This window comes from Sorex araneus, chromosome 3, assembly GCF_027595985.1.
Source record: "Sorex araneus isolate mSorAra2 chromosome 3, mSorAra2.pri, whole genome shotgun sequence".
In the NCBI taxonomy this organism is placed as follows: domain Eukaryota; kingdom Metazoa; phylum Chordata; class Mammalia; order Eulipotyphla; family Soricidae; genus Sorex; species Sorex araneus.
In genome coordinates, this window is record NC_073304.1 from 195614739 (window position 1) to 195630955 (window position 16217).

The 16217-nt window shown below is 41.3% G+C and overlaps 1 protein-coding gene across 1 annotated transcript in view; it reads right to left on the reverse strand.

Moving 5' to 3' along the window:
• NLK (nemo like kinase) overlaps positions 1-16217 on the reverse strand; it is a 147513-nt gene that overhangs the window by 35032 nt on the left and 96264 nt on the right. Inside the window, exon 4 of the mRNA XM_055131283.1 lies at positions 652-758. Coding sequence (XP_054987258.1) covers positions 652-758 — 107 coding nt within the window. The remainder of the gene's footprint in view (positions 1-651; positions 759-16217) is intronic.

Consider the following 16217-nt stretch of genomic DNA (forward strand, 5'->3'; position numbering starts at 1 on the left):
TATTGCGTATGGATTTTAATCCTTTTGGTAGAAGCTTTTCAACCTATTAAGAGTCAATTATGTGAATATTGTAAGGAGAAACATTTTTATTAGTGAGGAGTATGTTTCAGGTTTAAATGATTCTTCATTTATAATAGCAAAATCCTAAAGGACACACAGGAAATGTCAACAAAGTTGGCTCGTCACTTCTCAGTCAAGTCTTCAATAGATTAACCTGGAGAATTATTTAGCTAGCTGTTCTGTCTCATGCTTTGGTGTTGGATCATTTTGGCTCTTTTTCTAGATTTGGACTCAGACATGCCAATCAACACTCTCACCTGGCCCACTTGCAGGGAACACAGCTACATTTTTGTATTTAAATTTAATCATCTAAAGCCAGTCACGTCCATTTGGCAGAAACTGTGACAAACCATCCCCGCTTATCAAACCATCCTGCTATTTACCACCCTAGATCAACCCACTCAACTGCCACTGAAAATAAGAACCTTTTGGCTATCTTTGAAGCCTTTGAACATAAAGTAGAGATTAAAGAGGCCTTGGTCAAAAGAAAAAAAGCCTTTAGGGAAGAAGAAAGTCTTAGAAGTCAGATTAATGTCCAAATGAAAAGCAAAACATTTCATTGACACAGTAACAATTAAGAAAAAAACTTACCTCGCAAAATCTGATAAAGAAAAACTTTGACATGATCTGAGCTGAGTGGTTGAGGAGAGACGATAATTTTATGCAGGTCACTCTGCATCAATTCTGTGACAACATATCTTGAGGTTTAAGTTAAGGAGACTTCAGAGAATTCAACCCCCAATCCCCTCAAAGCAAAGCGCAGCTCTAAAGAAAAACTTCCATTCTTAGGGCTGAAAAATGTTTAGGTAACGACATCAGACAGCAAGATAGAGGCAAGGATTCCAGCCCTCAGGAGACAGGACATTGCCAAAATTAAAAGAACTTACATATTTATAAGTTAGCAGAAGTAACCCAGCCAAAGGATTATTTCCCTATAATCAGCATTTATAAAAGAGAAAAGGACAAGCATTTGAAATGAGGGCCAGGCTGGGAAAAGCGGGAAGTAAGCAAATGGATTTAGGGTCTATTCAATAGGTTACAGAAACATTCTTTCAATCCAAATGAGAGGGTTGGTGGTCTCACTCCAGGCCTCTCTACAGGGCACCCATGGAAAAGTAATAATCTACCCAGCAATGTGGCTTAATTTATACAGTACAGGACTAAAAATGTCTAACATTGGTAGTTCAACTCCAATGTCTCAATAATCTTTACAGCTTAATTCTTTTATTTAATTCTACATTTATACCCCCTTACTAAATTTTGCTTTATACTGCTATATCCTCAGGGTTTTACTCAATCAAAAGATGTTAGTGACCAAAGGAGGGAGGGATGTGGAATGCAGAATTTGAGCTTTTGACCATCGTTTGCTCACATTTAAACTGGGCAGATTCAAATCTCATTCTGTCTCTATTGATTTATTAAAACTTGGCGAGTTGGATGCTGAGGATGTGTCTTAGTGGTAGTACCCTGTGTTCAATCACCTACTCTGGGGGGAAAAAGAGGAAGTGAGTTGGATGATTTCAGTATAATCTTGAAATGAGTGTGGGAGCCCTGAGCAATAGTACAGGGTAGGGTGCTTGCCTCCCACGTGGCCAATCTGGATTTGATCCCAAGCACCCCAGATGGGCCCCAACCTGCCAGGAGTGATCTGAGTGCAGAGCCAGTAGTTAGCCTTGAGCACTGCCAGGTGTGGCCCCCAAACAAAACATAGTCCTTGATTTTAGGAGGCTCCTACAAAGATCTCAATCCTTTAGACACCACTCCGTAAAAGTAAGTTTCATAGTCTGAGCAAAACTCTACTGCCTGGGGTTCAGCTGCGCACATCTCCAGTGGAGGCCTGGGTTTGATTCCCTGCACCACAAAACAAAACCCCGAAGTCTCACCTAATCCTGTGCAACTAACTGAAAATGGGGAAACCAAAACAAAACTTGTTACTGGCTGCAGTTACTCTGCTTTCTTTACATAGTCCTTCAGATCCTTTCTTCTTTCAGGAAAAAACCCTCTTTTCAAAGATACCCTGTAAAACACCTGTGCTTGTAAGCTATGGCAATTGTCCCTTGTTCTGCTTGCTGCACTGCTGCCTCCCCCCCACGCCCCCACCCCCCATCCCATCTGCTCTCTGCCTTTCCATCCAGTCACGACTCTGTGGCTCTCAACTACAACAACCTGACTTCTGGGGCTTTGGGGAAACCAGATGCAAGGTCTTCGGGTTTCTAATTGTTGGAACATTCATCGTAGCCCTAGGGGTTGCAACTTTAAACCTGGTGGGGCTGGATCAAAAGGCAGGCATATGCAGATCTCTACAGAAACTACAATTCCATGGAAAGATTTGTGCTTTATGGGCTACACCCTCTGGTGATGGTCACTGGACCATGTGATGCTATACTGAACTGTGGGTGGCCCCATGCAAGGCAAGTCCCTTAATCCCTATACTAAATCTTCATGAAAGATTGAGGAGATGAAGAAGGCTGGTCCCTTTCAGAGTGCTAAGTAATGCTGGAATTTCAAGAATTGTTTGGTCAGGCTTCCAAGTGGATGTTCTCACTGGCCTGTGTTTCCTGGGATATAAAACATGAATATTTGGGCTAAAGATGTTTTCTCTTGATAAATAAACAATTAACAAATACCAAGCCAAAGAACATAAAAAGTCCCACCTCCTGTAGCAGTGTTCTAGTCGTCTAAGAAGGTGATACATGATCACAAGGGGCAGTTGGCATCTTAGGGTGCTTGTTAGCTATAAATGAAGAGTGTCTCTAGTTTTAAGATTTACATGTTTATTGTAAAGATGAATGCTGGGCACACAAAAAGCCAGACTATAATGAGTACAAGAGGTAGGGTGTTTGCCTTGCACACTGCTATACTGGGTTGGATCCCCAGCACCACATACAGTCTCCTAAGCACCAATAATAATTCCCGAGTGCAGAGCCAGGAGTAACTCCTGAGCACTGCTGGGTGGGCCAAAAGTCAAAACAAGTGAGATGGAATCTATCTTTAAAACTTACAATCATCGTTAGCATCTGGCTATTATTTTTATGAGCTTAAAAAGAGTGTTGTGGGGGGTCAGAGCAATAGTACAGAGGGTATGGTGTCTGCCTTGCATGCGGCCGACCCGGGTTCAATCCCTGGCATTTCATATAGTCCCCGAAGCACCACCAGGAGTAATTCCTGAGTGCAAAGCCAGGAGTAACTCCTGAGCATCACTGGGTATGACCCAAAAAAACAAAACAAAAAAAAGTGTTGTGGGACCAGAGTGATAGTATAGCAGGTAGGGCGCTTGCCTTCCATGTGGTCAACCTGAATTGGAGCCTTGGCACCCCATACGGTCCCCTGAGCCCACCTGAGTGGTCCCTGAGCACTGCTGGGTGTGGTCCCTAAGCCACCAAACCAAAACCAGGCCCCCCGCCCCGCCATGTGTGGTAAGTGATCGTTACTTGGGTAGAAGGATTTTAAAATACATCTGATTTAATGAATGAGAAGTATTTAAGTAAAAAAAGAGACGTTTGGGAGTAGGGAGAAGAATCAATAGTCGATAGCACCTGATACTTGAAATTGGCCTCTTAGGGAGACCTTTTCTTTCAATGACTTCTAGGGTATCCATTTATTTGCCTTTCTTTTTCCTCGCTATTATCCCTTCTCCGTCTTCTTTTGTTGATTTTCTTCTCTTAGCCAAAATCTTAATGCTGACATGCCCAAGAGCTTGGTCCTGTGAAATACTTTTCTTTTTCTAATGATTTTTATATTATAGTTTAGGTAGTATGCTGACACTAATATTAATGCTTACAATTTTTTTTTTTTTTTTTTGCACACCTGGCTGTGCTCATGGCTTATGGCTTTGTTTTCAGGGATCAGTCCTGGAGGTGCTTGGGGGACCATTTGAGGTGTCAGACCCAGGTTGGCTTCATGTAAGACAAGCACCCTACCTGATGAACCATTGCTCCAGTGCCAAATGTTTTTGGTCTTGATATATAGTTACCATACCTCATTACCATCCAAATGCCTGACTCTCCACCCAATATTATTTCTATATATACTCACTTTTCAAACACCCATGCAGATGACTCTCAACTTTGTTTTTTTGGGGGACACACCCAGTGGTGCCCAAGGCAGTGCTTTAACCCCTGTACACTATCTGTCTGGCCCTGAATACCCAACTTGGTATTTGCAATCTTCCTCTATAATAAACTGTCTAGCCTTTCATAAGAAACTGTCAACTCAAAAACTCCAGATGATTTTGTTTGGGGATCATACCCAGTGGTGTCAGGTTTCACTCTTGACTGGGCTTCCAGGACTGATTATATGGGGTGCTGGGGACCAAACCCAGGCCTGCAAGGCAAATACACTACCTGCTGTACTCTCCAGCTCTTAACTAGCATTTTTGCTTTTTTTCTTTTTGGGTCATACTCGGCGATGCTCAGGGGTTACTGCTGTCTCTCTACTGAGGAATCACTCCTGGCACTGCTCGGGGGACCATATGAGATGCCAGGGATCGAACCCAGGTTGGTCGTGTACTAGGCAAACACCCTACCTGCTGTACTATCCCTCCAGCCCCCTAACTGGCATTTAAAAAAGTAACATGCCTTAAACTGTATTATCCATTTCCCCCTCATCACATCCTCACTATAGGCTTGTTTTCCCCTTACCCCCCCCTCTACACCCCTTGGTGCTCAGAGAACACTCCTGGTGGGCTCAGGGGACCATCTGAGGTGATGGGGATCGAACCCAGGTCAACTGCATGCAACTCAAGCGCTCTACCCTCTGTACAATCTCCCTGGTTCTTTAGCTATATCCTTCTCCCACCAGCAAGCCTGTTTTTCTAGCAAGCTGCTCACACCACAAAATACACACTTTAACATCACTCTTGAAGTAGAATTGTATCAAAGCAGGTCATATTATAAGCACCTTTATTGAAGACATTTGTGAACACCTTTCCATGGTATGTTCTTGTTTCATTTGTTTTTGGCCAGAAAAAGCAGGGCTCAGGAACCATGCAGTGCTGGGGATCAAACCCAGATCTCCTCCATGCAAAGTATATGTCCACTCTATCAGTTGGCTCCTTATAATTCTTTTTAAAAAATATCACTGAGGGGCTGGAGTGATAGCATAGCGGGTAGGGCGTTTGCCTTGCACGCGGCCGACCCGGGTTCAAATCCCAGCATCCCATATGGTCCCCTGAGCATCGCCAGGAGTAATTCCTGAGTGCAGAGCCAGGAGTAACCCCTGTGCATCGCCAGGTGTGACCCAAAAACCTGCAAAAAAAAAAAAAAAAAAAAAAAAAAACCTGCAAAAAAAAAAAAATATCACTGAATGACTAAATAATAATCCATTTTAATGCAGTATGTCACAGTTTAAGCAATCCTCTCCCAATGGACCCTCAGGCTATTACTGTTTGACTAGAGTGTAGCTTTATGGTAGGATTTAGAGTTTCAGAGTTTTGTTTCATCAGGGATTTTTAATTATGTGTAGATCCTCTCCTGGGTTAATCCCTTCCTCCAGAGAGAAAAGACCCGTTAATTTCTGTCTTAGAAGACAAAGAGCAGACTCTTAGAAGGCAATGGTTCTGTATGAGTGGGGCAAGGGGGCAGAGAAACAAGTCACAGCACAGTGTATCTTAGGTAATAAATTTTTAGTCTTCTGCAGGATAGGAAAAGAGTATCTGTATATCTTGTTACTTTTTACACAGGCGGGAAGTGAATTCCATCTTGTACCCCCCCTTTTTTAAAGGGTTTTTTATTTTTATTATTATTTTTTTTTGCTTTTTGGGTCACATCCGGCGATGCACAGGGGTCACTCCTGGCTCTGCACTCAGGAATTACCCCTGGTGGTGCTCAGGGGACCATATGGGATGCTGGGAACCGAACCCGGGTCAGCCACGTGCAAGGCAAATGCCCTACCCGCTGTGCTATTGCTCCAGTCCCTCTTGTACCCCTTTTCTGAGATACTTGAAGCCTCCAGTTCCTGAGACTGTTCCTGTGTGTTTGTTGTTGCCAGTATGGATTTCTACTATTTTAGCTTGTGTGTGTGTGTGTGTGTGTGTGTGTGTGTCCTGGCAAGTTACCTGTGGCGTACTCCATATGCCAAAAAGTAACAACGATGGTCCTCATTCCCCCGTTCCTGAAAGAGCCCCCAATACGCCACTGGACTACACTAGCACGAGATAGGGATATGAATATAGACGTTACTGGTGCCCGCTTAAGCAAATTGATGAACAACTGGATGACAGTGATACATTGATACATGTGGAGGTGCACAGGCGCTATTCTGAGCTGTACAAAGAACCTAGTCTCGCGTGTACAAGGCAGGTGTGCTGCCACCTGAGCCACTGTCCTGCCCAAGTTTTTAATTCTTTTCTGACATTTCAGGAGAGCTACAAAAAAACTGTCAGTAAGGATCTGTGTACTATCAACTGTGTTTTCAGAAATGAAAACTGTTTACATGTTTACTTGCCATATAAAGGTATGAGTATGAGAGGCAAAAGGAAGATTAAGAATGAGAAGGTTTGTGGGCATGGCACCTGCTCTACATGTGGCTGATCCGGGTTCGATCCCCAGCATCTTAGGATGGTCCCGATGGTCCCCCAAGCACCACAGGAATGATCCCTGAGTGCAGAGCCAGAAGTAAAGTCTGAGCACTAATAGGTGTGCCCCTCCTCCTAAAAAAAAAAAAAAAAAAAAAAAAGAGTAAAAGAAGAAAGGACATATGCTGCCCAAGCCTATGTGGTGCCTGAGCACATGTGTTGCCCACGTCTCTCCTCCTGAAATGTGTACCTCAACTTCAGACTTTATTCAGGAAAAAATTTTTCTTGGAGAGTAGAAAGCTCTTTGTCTGTTTGGGAGGTCAATGACATTTTCTGGGTTTGCTGACACTTTTTTTTTTGTTTTGGGGCCACTGTGCTCAGGGCTTACTCCTGGCTCTGTGCTCAGGATCACTCCCAGAGGTGCTCAAGGGACACATAGGGTTCTGGAGATTGAACTGAGGTCAGCTGTGTCAAGGCAAGTGCTTTATAACTTCTGTTCTATCCCTCCAACCCTGCTACCATTTTCTTGTTCCAGCCAGGACTGAAAAGTTCTTGTGTGGAAGTTAAGAACCAGGTTCTATGGCATATATCTGTAAAAGTGGCTGCCAAGTTATGTTGCCAGAATCTTTATTGGAAGTAGTCACAGTTGGTATGCATTCAGGCAGCAGAGAGAAAACATCTTAATTTCCAAGTTATCAGGTTGAATTCATAATACTGGCACTCAAAAAATCTTGCTTTGACTTATAAAAGGAACAAACTGATTCAAAAGCCAAAAATGGGGAATAAATATGAAATAGTCATATGTTCTCTTCTAACAGTGACTACATTTTCAAAGAAAGGGGAAAAGAAAACAGAAAAAATCATGGCTGGAAATGGGTCCCACTCTAATTAGATGTTTTATACACTTATTTCAGAAAAAATTCTTACATTTCATTTAGTATTACAAAACCTATTTTCAGATCAGTGTGTTACTCTGGACTCATCAGATCTGAACTGACATACTTAATTATTTTTGACCAACAAAAAGCAAATAATTTCATGTGGTTCAACATGAAAAAAAAAACTTAATATAGAGTAGAGTATTATCAGATATAAAAACAAAAAGGAGCAAAGGAAAAAAAGGGGACACTAACAATGAGTAGAGTTTAATTTTAAAATAAAAGCCAATTCTTCTATGTGGCGACCACATCCATGTGCATTTAAACCTGAAGGTATTTCCTCTGCTAAATACAAATGACTAGTTCATCACTTTATTGAACTCAGGATCTGTGAACTTGAAACACCTTTCTTCATTCACTCTCCTGTTCTGATATTCCAGAAAGGAGGGTTTAAAAGACTGCCACTTTTGGGCTACAGTGATAGAAAGGCAGATAAAGAGAGCTAGGTTGGATGAAAAAAACAAAAACAAAAAACAAACAACCCAACAAACCCCCCAAAAGTTAATAAGCTGTCTTATATCCAAACTGTTTTACCTCTGTGGATAAAACTCCTGTCCAGTTTTACCATTCTGTTTACCTTTGTGCAGAAATGCTTTCCTTCCTCCAATAGCTCAACTAAAACAGATTGAAAAAACATAATGGATGATTTTTACAAAGTTATTAAGATAGCCATTCAGCCCAGAATAAATTTTGCCCAGCTTTAGCTTCACAAAGCAAGTTCTTCAGGGGAAAATACACTTTAACTTAATTAATAAAGCAACTTTTTTTTCCTACACAGGAAGGAAGCCAACAACCAGGCCAGACTTTTAAAAAATTTATTCTTTGGAAAATATAATTTCTGAATTTCAGGATCTTTAACAATACAGCTGCAGAAACTCAGATGCAATATACAGGACTTTATAATAAGGTTTCTGCTTTGCTCTAGCAGAAACCCTCTGAAGTCTCAATCCCCAGCATAATGTCTCCCAGATGTCTCAACTAGTTGCCATGCCAACTAAACAGCTTAAATTAAATGAGGGCCTGAAAAGGCACCTGCATCACTCCAGGTCTGTTGTGCATTAAATAAAGCTCTCTTGACAGGGACTCAGAGGTGCTATTAACTTCCACAGCAGCTATCTGATTATTGTTTCTGAGTAACTTAATGAGGGTCTCCAAACAAGAGGGGAAAGAGGGCGCTCTTGCCCGTCCCTAGTCCCTCTAAATGGGACGGCCTCTCCAACAGCTGGTGCACCACCGGGTCAATACTGTGCCATGGCTTTTTAAGTTGCCAATAGGCAAAGATAAAATATAGGACAGAAGATTGGGGTTTGGGGGGCATGTTAATAGAGCAATCATTTTCCCCTATTAAAAAAATCACCATGACAAAATATGATCATAAAAATAAAAAAGAAAAACAGTGTGAATGGAATGCCAACCTCAGAGTGATTTGAACAGTTCTGCTATAAAAGAAATCGCAGCTGATTGCAGCAATTAGTTAAGTAGCTCCATGAAATATGGATTTCAAAATGTACTGATTTGCTTCAGAAAAACGAATGATGCAAATCAACAATTATAAATGCAAGGGGAGCAGGGACATGGTAGCTCTGACAGCGCACCCAAGAGAAACAACAGTGCTTCTGCGTTATTTAAAAAAAAAAAAAAAATCTCTTTTGGGGGAAGGATCAGATGGACAACTTAGAGGAGTTTTTTTTTTATAACAAGATATAAAATAATCCTTGTTCTATTTCCCCAAATATTTCTTGTTATTGAAAAATATCACATAACAAGACACTTGCGAAAGAAGTGACTCATCCAGTCGCACTCCCCCATCTATGGAAAGTCGGCCTCACCTTGGGTTTCCTGCCTTAGACCAGCCCTTCCTCCAGCCCACCAAACTACTCTCATTGGACCTCGCTTCTGTTCTTAATCACCTATCACTGCAGTATGCAGAGTACTTTGAGATTAAAAAAAGCGGAAATTCTGCGCTATGAAGAGAAAGGAAACTAATTTTTGTTACTTCATCCTCCTAATACCTAACTTCGTAATCTGCCTATGTACGAGTTTGAATGCTCCTAAGTTGGAAGATGTAAGCTAGTGACAAGAGTTTGGATTCAAATCTGGGTTGTAATAATTTGGAAGCTTGATCCTTTCTATGAAGTATCACCTTACTTTGGTTAGTTTTGTGTGTGTGTGGTGAGGGGCTGGGGGAGGGGGTGAGCCATTTCCGGCGAGGCTCAGGGGATTACTCCTAGCTCTGCACTCAGGAATTACTCCTAGCAGTGCTCAAGGGACCATATGGGATACCCAGGATTGAACCCAGGTTGGCTATGTGCAACGTAATCACCTTACCCACTGTACTATGTTTCCGGCCCTCACTTTACTCAGAGATAAGATTAAAGGACCAAAAAAGATAGTACAGAGTGCAGTATGGCTATAGTATAGCCCTGAATGTGGTAAGTGCCCAACTTGGGAGAAGGAGAAAGAGGGAGACAGAGGAAGGGAGAGGGAGAATGGAAGGAGAGGGAGAGCAGAAAGAAAAGAAGAGAGGAAGGAGAGGGAGGGATAGGGAGAGAAGAAGGAGATGGGGGGAGGGGAGAAAGAGGGGCCAAGGACATAGCTTAATGGTAGAGCACAAGCTTCTTGTGTAGTGAGGTCAAGTTCAATCCCTTGCACTACCAAAGGAAGAAAGAAAAGGAAAAGAAGTCCACAGGCTGCCATTAGCTGCATATTTAGAAAATATCAGGTTTCAAGCAAAAATTGGAAATGCAAAACTGCATTATATGATTTTAGAGTTCCTTTTTTGCAATGTGTTTCTGAATGGGACATCACTGTCTTCATTTTTCAGCAAATATTCTTAATAGTAGAATGTGTCTGACACCACTGAGGCACTGGGAATGCAATGGTATTTAAGAATGTAACTGCCCTGGCTGAGTTTATAGACTAACAAGGGAGATAGACAATTAAACATGCAATTACAATGGATTCACTCAATGATTACAACAATGTTATGGCTGTTAATCCCATAAAGCTCCTTAGACACTGATTTGGAATTGAACATGCTAGATTTGCCATCACACACCCAACAGAATTAAGAGAAACGAAGTAGCCCAACCAAGTGATATTCTTATAGAGACAAATCTTAGACAAATTCTTAGAATTGCTACATTCTAATTACTAGAGATCAAAACCTTTCAGTATACAAGAAACCAACAAGAAAAAAAGATTCTTTTCGTTCCTGCATTGCCAAATTCGCATGACTATGCACATGCTTACTGGCAATTTACCCATACCTATAAGCATCTGTAATAAGGCTTACAGGTGGTATCCTAAAATCGTTCACCTACGGGTCAGAAAGATAGTAGAGCGGTTAAGGTGCTTGTTTTCATGCAGCAAACCCTCATTTCAATACTCAGCACTAACTACCCTCCTGAATCCCTCAAGAACCCCAGAATGCAGAGATGGGAGTAGTGTGGTAGAAACCCACCCCCACACCCAAAATAAAATTGCTCACTTTAAAATTGAAAATTAAAAATGGAGGAACAGAGAGACAGGACCCAAGTTCATTCCAAAGTGCACCCGTAACTGTTTTGTGGCTTTCGTGGCCCATACGCAAGACCATATTGCCGATCCCTAGCACTGTACTACCCCCAGCTGACTGAGGACTGCTGGGAGTGGCACTCAGGTCTCCCAGCACTGTCTGGGAGTGGTCTCTCCAAGTCACATGAAGAAGGACCAGGGATGTGGCTAAGTGGCACAGCAAACATGTCTAGCATGAGAGACTCTGAGTTCTATCCCTGGCACTGCCTGCTCCCACCCCTGAAAAATCTCCAGGTGTGGCCCCAATTAAAAAAATAAATTCTTGCTGTGTTCAAGATACTTTCTACAAATTTCTTCAAATTATCTCAATAAATACTCAAAAGTAACATGTTACTCTAGATAACAAACTGTGCTTGAGTTTTAGCCTTTACTTGGAAGAACTGAACCAAAGATGTCTGAAGTACTTACCCAAATCCATGCAAATATTCATTTCCATCTTAGTACTTTCACTGGTAGGTAAGAAACTCAAATAATAACCACATAGTTACTTTTTTTTTTTTCTTTTTGGGTCACACCCGGCTATGCACAGGGGTTACTCCTGGCTCTGCACTCAGGAATTACTCCCAGCGGTGCTCAGGGGACCATATGAGATGCTGGGATTCGAACCCGGGTCGGCTGCGTGCAAGGCAAACACCCTACCCACTGTGCTATCACTCCAGCCCCCACATAGTCACTTTGTCTCACTCTACTGTAACATATTTTTGGTGAACCTCACAGGTGCCACTTTTAACCTAAGGTCATCTCCCTTAATCCTCAATCATTTGTGACTTCCCACATCACACATCTGGTTGGGAGAGGATGAAAGAATGCAAAGTTGACAGGCCAAACGATGACACACCTTAGGCCAACAACTGAAAATAGAAAAGACAAACACACCAGAGGCACATTATTCTGCCTTACTTTCTCTCTGCCTCTCTCTTCCTACCTCCTGAGTTTAAGCCCTTCGAATCATATTCCTTTTATCCTTCTTTACTTACAAGGCTAACACCGTTAAGTCAACAAACTCTTTCTTGGACTGATAAATCATATATGCCTACTTGAATTACTTCAGACTTGCCATCTTGGGCTGGAGCAATAGTCCAGTAGGTAGGGCATTTGTCTTGCATGTGGCCAAACCCAGTTCTATCCCTGGCATCCCATATGATCCCCCAAGCACCACCAGTAGTAATTTCTGAATACAGAACCAGGAGTAGCCCCTGAGCATCGTTGGTGTGACCCAAAAAGCAAAAAAATCAAAACAAAAACACAGACTTGCCCTCATGGCACAGGGACCATGTAGGTGCTGGGGATGGAAGGAACCCAGATGGGCTGTAAGGCTGCTGAGAAAATTACTTTTATTTTCAATTAACAATCTCCTTTATAGTTTTTAAAATTAAAATTTGAATACTGAAATTATTAAAGCACGTCTCCATTAATGGAGTACAAATTCAACCTTAGTGACAAGATACTTTTTTGGGGTGTGTGTTGGGCTGTATCTGCTAGTGTCTAAGGTTTAGTCCTGGCTCTGAACTCAAGGACCACTCCTGGTGGTGTTTGAGGGACAATCTGGGTTGCTGGGGCTCAAACCTGGGTCGGCCTTGTGCAAGCAACAGTGTATAATGTAAACAGCCAAGCTGGTAGGGAGGAGGGCCCAAATGTAATATGTAGGACACTCTGCTAGATTTCCACAAAGAACGCTGCAGAAGAAAATGTGTGCATAAAGTCGAAAAAGCAAAAAAAAAAAAAAAAAGGAATCAGGTAGAAAAACAATTTTCTTTGGCTTAAAAAAGAATTATAAGAAGACTAGGAAACTGATCTAGAACCTGGCAGCCAATTACACTTCAATGACCTCCGCTGACCGCTTGTTCAAATCAAACAAATCTGTACTATGATCAATATTTGTTTAAACTATCTCTATGATGCTACATCTATTTTAGGAAGTAATTTAAGAATGCCTGGTAATCAGCCTTATGCCAGAAAGCCTGACTACTCCAACTGTCAAAGGTAATTCTGCTGAAAAAGCTACACAATCACCACAGAAACAAATGCTGACATCAAACCCTGACCTTCAATTATGAGTAAGATAATTGAGGCTTTTTCTGTTTTTAGGAAATCACGATTACTCAAGCAGTCTCGGAGGCTGCAGGACTGATGCCAACAGCAGCTTTGTTTAACCATCATCATTAGCATCAATAGATACTGACTGGGTACCAAGTGGGTATTGAGGACATGCTAACTCAATGACAAAACAGAAAAAAAATAAAGAATGGATGAAAGCAGGGCAACATTCAAAAGGTTTGAAAAAGGCTGAGACTGATACATAAAAATCAAGAAGAGAAAACAAGGAAGCAACAATATTTTAATGTACATGGTTACAGAAGTTTGACTAGAAAACAGTTGCTATTTATGGAGAATTTTCTAAAGTCATTCAGCATTAAATTTATTTTGCTTTAGCTATTCCTAATTACTCTTAAGAAGCCAGTCCTAATATGATCATATATAAATGTGTGAAACATAGGGAACACAAAGAATTGCTATGTAATAAGTAAAAGCCGTTATCATCAGGTCCAATAAACTGCCAAATGTTTTTTTTTTTTCTGTTTTTGGGGGGTCATACCCAGCTCATGCACTCAGGAATTGCTCCTGGCGGTGCTTGGGGGACCATATGGGATGCTGGGAATTGAACCCGGGTTGGCTGTGTTCAAGGCAAACGCCCTACCTGCTGTGCTATCACTTCAGCCCCCATCCAAATGTCTTGTATACATTAATTCACTTATTCCTTAAAATAAACCTTCAAGAAAAAAACACCTCTATCACTGAGGAAAATGAAGCTCAGAGAAAAGTGTTTTGAAATACAAAAGGAAGGAGAGCAGTGTATCAGGATCTGAACTCATGATTGATAGTATCAAAGTCCATGACCTTTGCCAAAAAGTACAACTATGTTCTCATTTCTTCCTATCATTCCACCCCATTTCCCTTAGGGAGAGTGGGACAAAAGAATGTATGTTAATAAGAAACATTAAAGAATTTCATCACCGAGGAGGAAAATTTTAATCACTTTGGACTGGAGTGATAGCACAGTGGGTAGGGCGTTTGACTTGCATGTGGCTGACCCGGGTTTGATTCCTCTGTCCCTCTTGGAGAGCCCAGCAAGCTACCGCGAGTCCTGCCCGCATAGCAGAGCCTGGCAAGCTACCCAAGGCGTATTCCATATGCCAAAAACAGTAACAACAAGTCTCACAATGGAGACGTTACTGGTGCCTGCTCGAGCAAATCGATGAACAACAGAACGATAGTGCTACAGTGCTACAGTTATAAAAGGATCTCATGTGTTTTCTTGACAGACACACACATACACACAAACATAAAAAATACCTATATTTTAATAAATTCCTTTGTATGACAATAAGAAATGTTTTCTTTAAAAAAAAAAGATGCCACATTCATATTATTTTTGAGATAGACCTAGGGTTAGTTTTTTAGATTAGAAATTTATGGGAGCAACTGAAAGTGCCAATCTCTGTGAGATCTCTGAAAATCTCCATACAGAGAACTTCTGGATTTAGTTACAGGATTCTAGTAACCTGAAGGGATTCTCAGTCATAAACTGAGAGTGGCAAAAATGAGCTATCAGACTGGTATGCAGTGATGGACTAGTAGTATTCCAATATTATCAGTAAAACATACACACACACACACACACACACACACATTTGCACATACATAAAAACACAACTTTGCTTGGCTCATACGGACCAAACTCTCTTTGGAAAAATGCCATTTGAACTGGATTCTGTTTTCTACCATCTGGTTCTCTTGCCATCTCTAAGTAATCTATCAGTAAGATGGAAAGACTGTAAATTAAACATGTAATTATTCAACCTATCACAAATTATATCATTCAAATTGCTGTTCCTACCTAACAATTACTTTTATACACTATGCACAGAGTGAACCTCCAGTACAAAATAAATTGCACTCAGGTTAAAATATAGATTTGTGTTGGTGTGCCACAGGTTTATTATTAAGTTCCCTGAAGTACTGCTCTCAAATAAATTGGGTAGGTAGCAGGAGACTCAGCTGGTTTATGAAGTGGCTAAAAGTCCCACTGATTCCCCATATCCTTGAATTAAGGTAGGTCGGAAATTTTCTGGCCTCTGAAACCTCTGGGTCTCAATGTAACAGACCTCCTGGTGTCTATCAATCTTCTAAAAAGAAACACAAAACACAGAAATAGCTGAAACAGTGAGATAGGACCAAAAAAAAAAAAATCAAATAGTCTTTGGAATGCCTCTAAACTCACACCTGAATTAAAAATGTCAAAAGGCTAATAAGCAGATTAAGTGGTTCAGAATGTTAACAGTGTTATAAGGCTTTTTCAGCAGCTCAAATTAGGTGTGGCTTTGTTGTTATTCAATATTATCCTTTAATAGCTGGGAGGCATGACAGGTTTCATTCCCACCAGCTGGGAAGTTTTACAGATATATTTATTTATTAACGAAGAGGTGAAAAGAGTAGATTTCAAGCTTCAGATTTTTTTTTTTTTTTAAGTTTCATGGATCACAGGTGTTTCAAAGGGCTGGTGTGAAAAAGCTGTTCCAACCCTAGTGACTCTCTTCAAAGGGGCAGGGAGAATTCCCACTATGAGTTAGAACTTTAAACAGTTCTTTCAAACAACCTCAGCATTTGCTAATGCACTAAAAAAAGCCCAGATAATCTTTATAAAGCCAGGATCAGGCGACTAAGAGACATGGCTACTACTGCTACGGCAGGGCACAGGAGGAAAAAGTTCTAAAGATATATCAGGTTGAAAAGGGAATTATGCAGGGACAGCGAGATAACACAATGGGTAGGGGGCTTGCCTTGCACACGGCCAGCTTGAGTCTGATCCATGGCACCTATTATGATCCCCTGCGCACCACCAGGAGTGGTCCCTGAGCGAAGAGCCAGGAGTAAAACTTGAGCACTACCGGATGCAGCCCAAAAACAAAAAAGAAAAAGGAAATTATGTCATATCATCATAATTAAAACGGTCTGGTAAGGAAGCAGCAGTAAGACAGAAATAATGTGGATTCAGTTTGGATAAAGTGATTTCAGTTGTCCTGTGAAGGAGATCAGGTAAGAAAATATGAGGACTGATGTTTAACAAC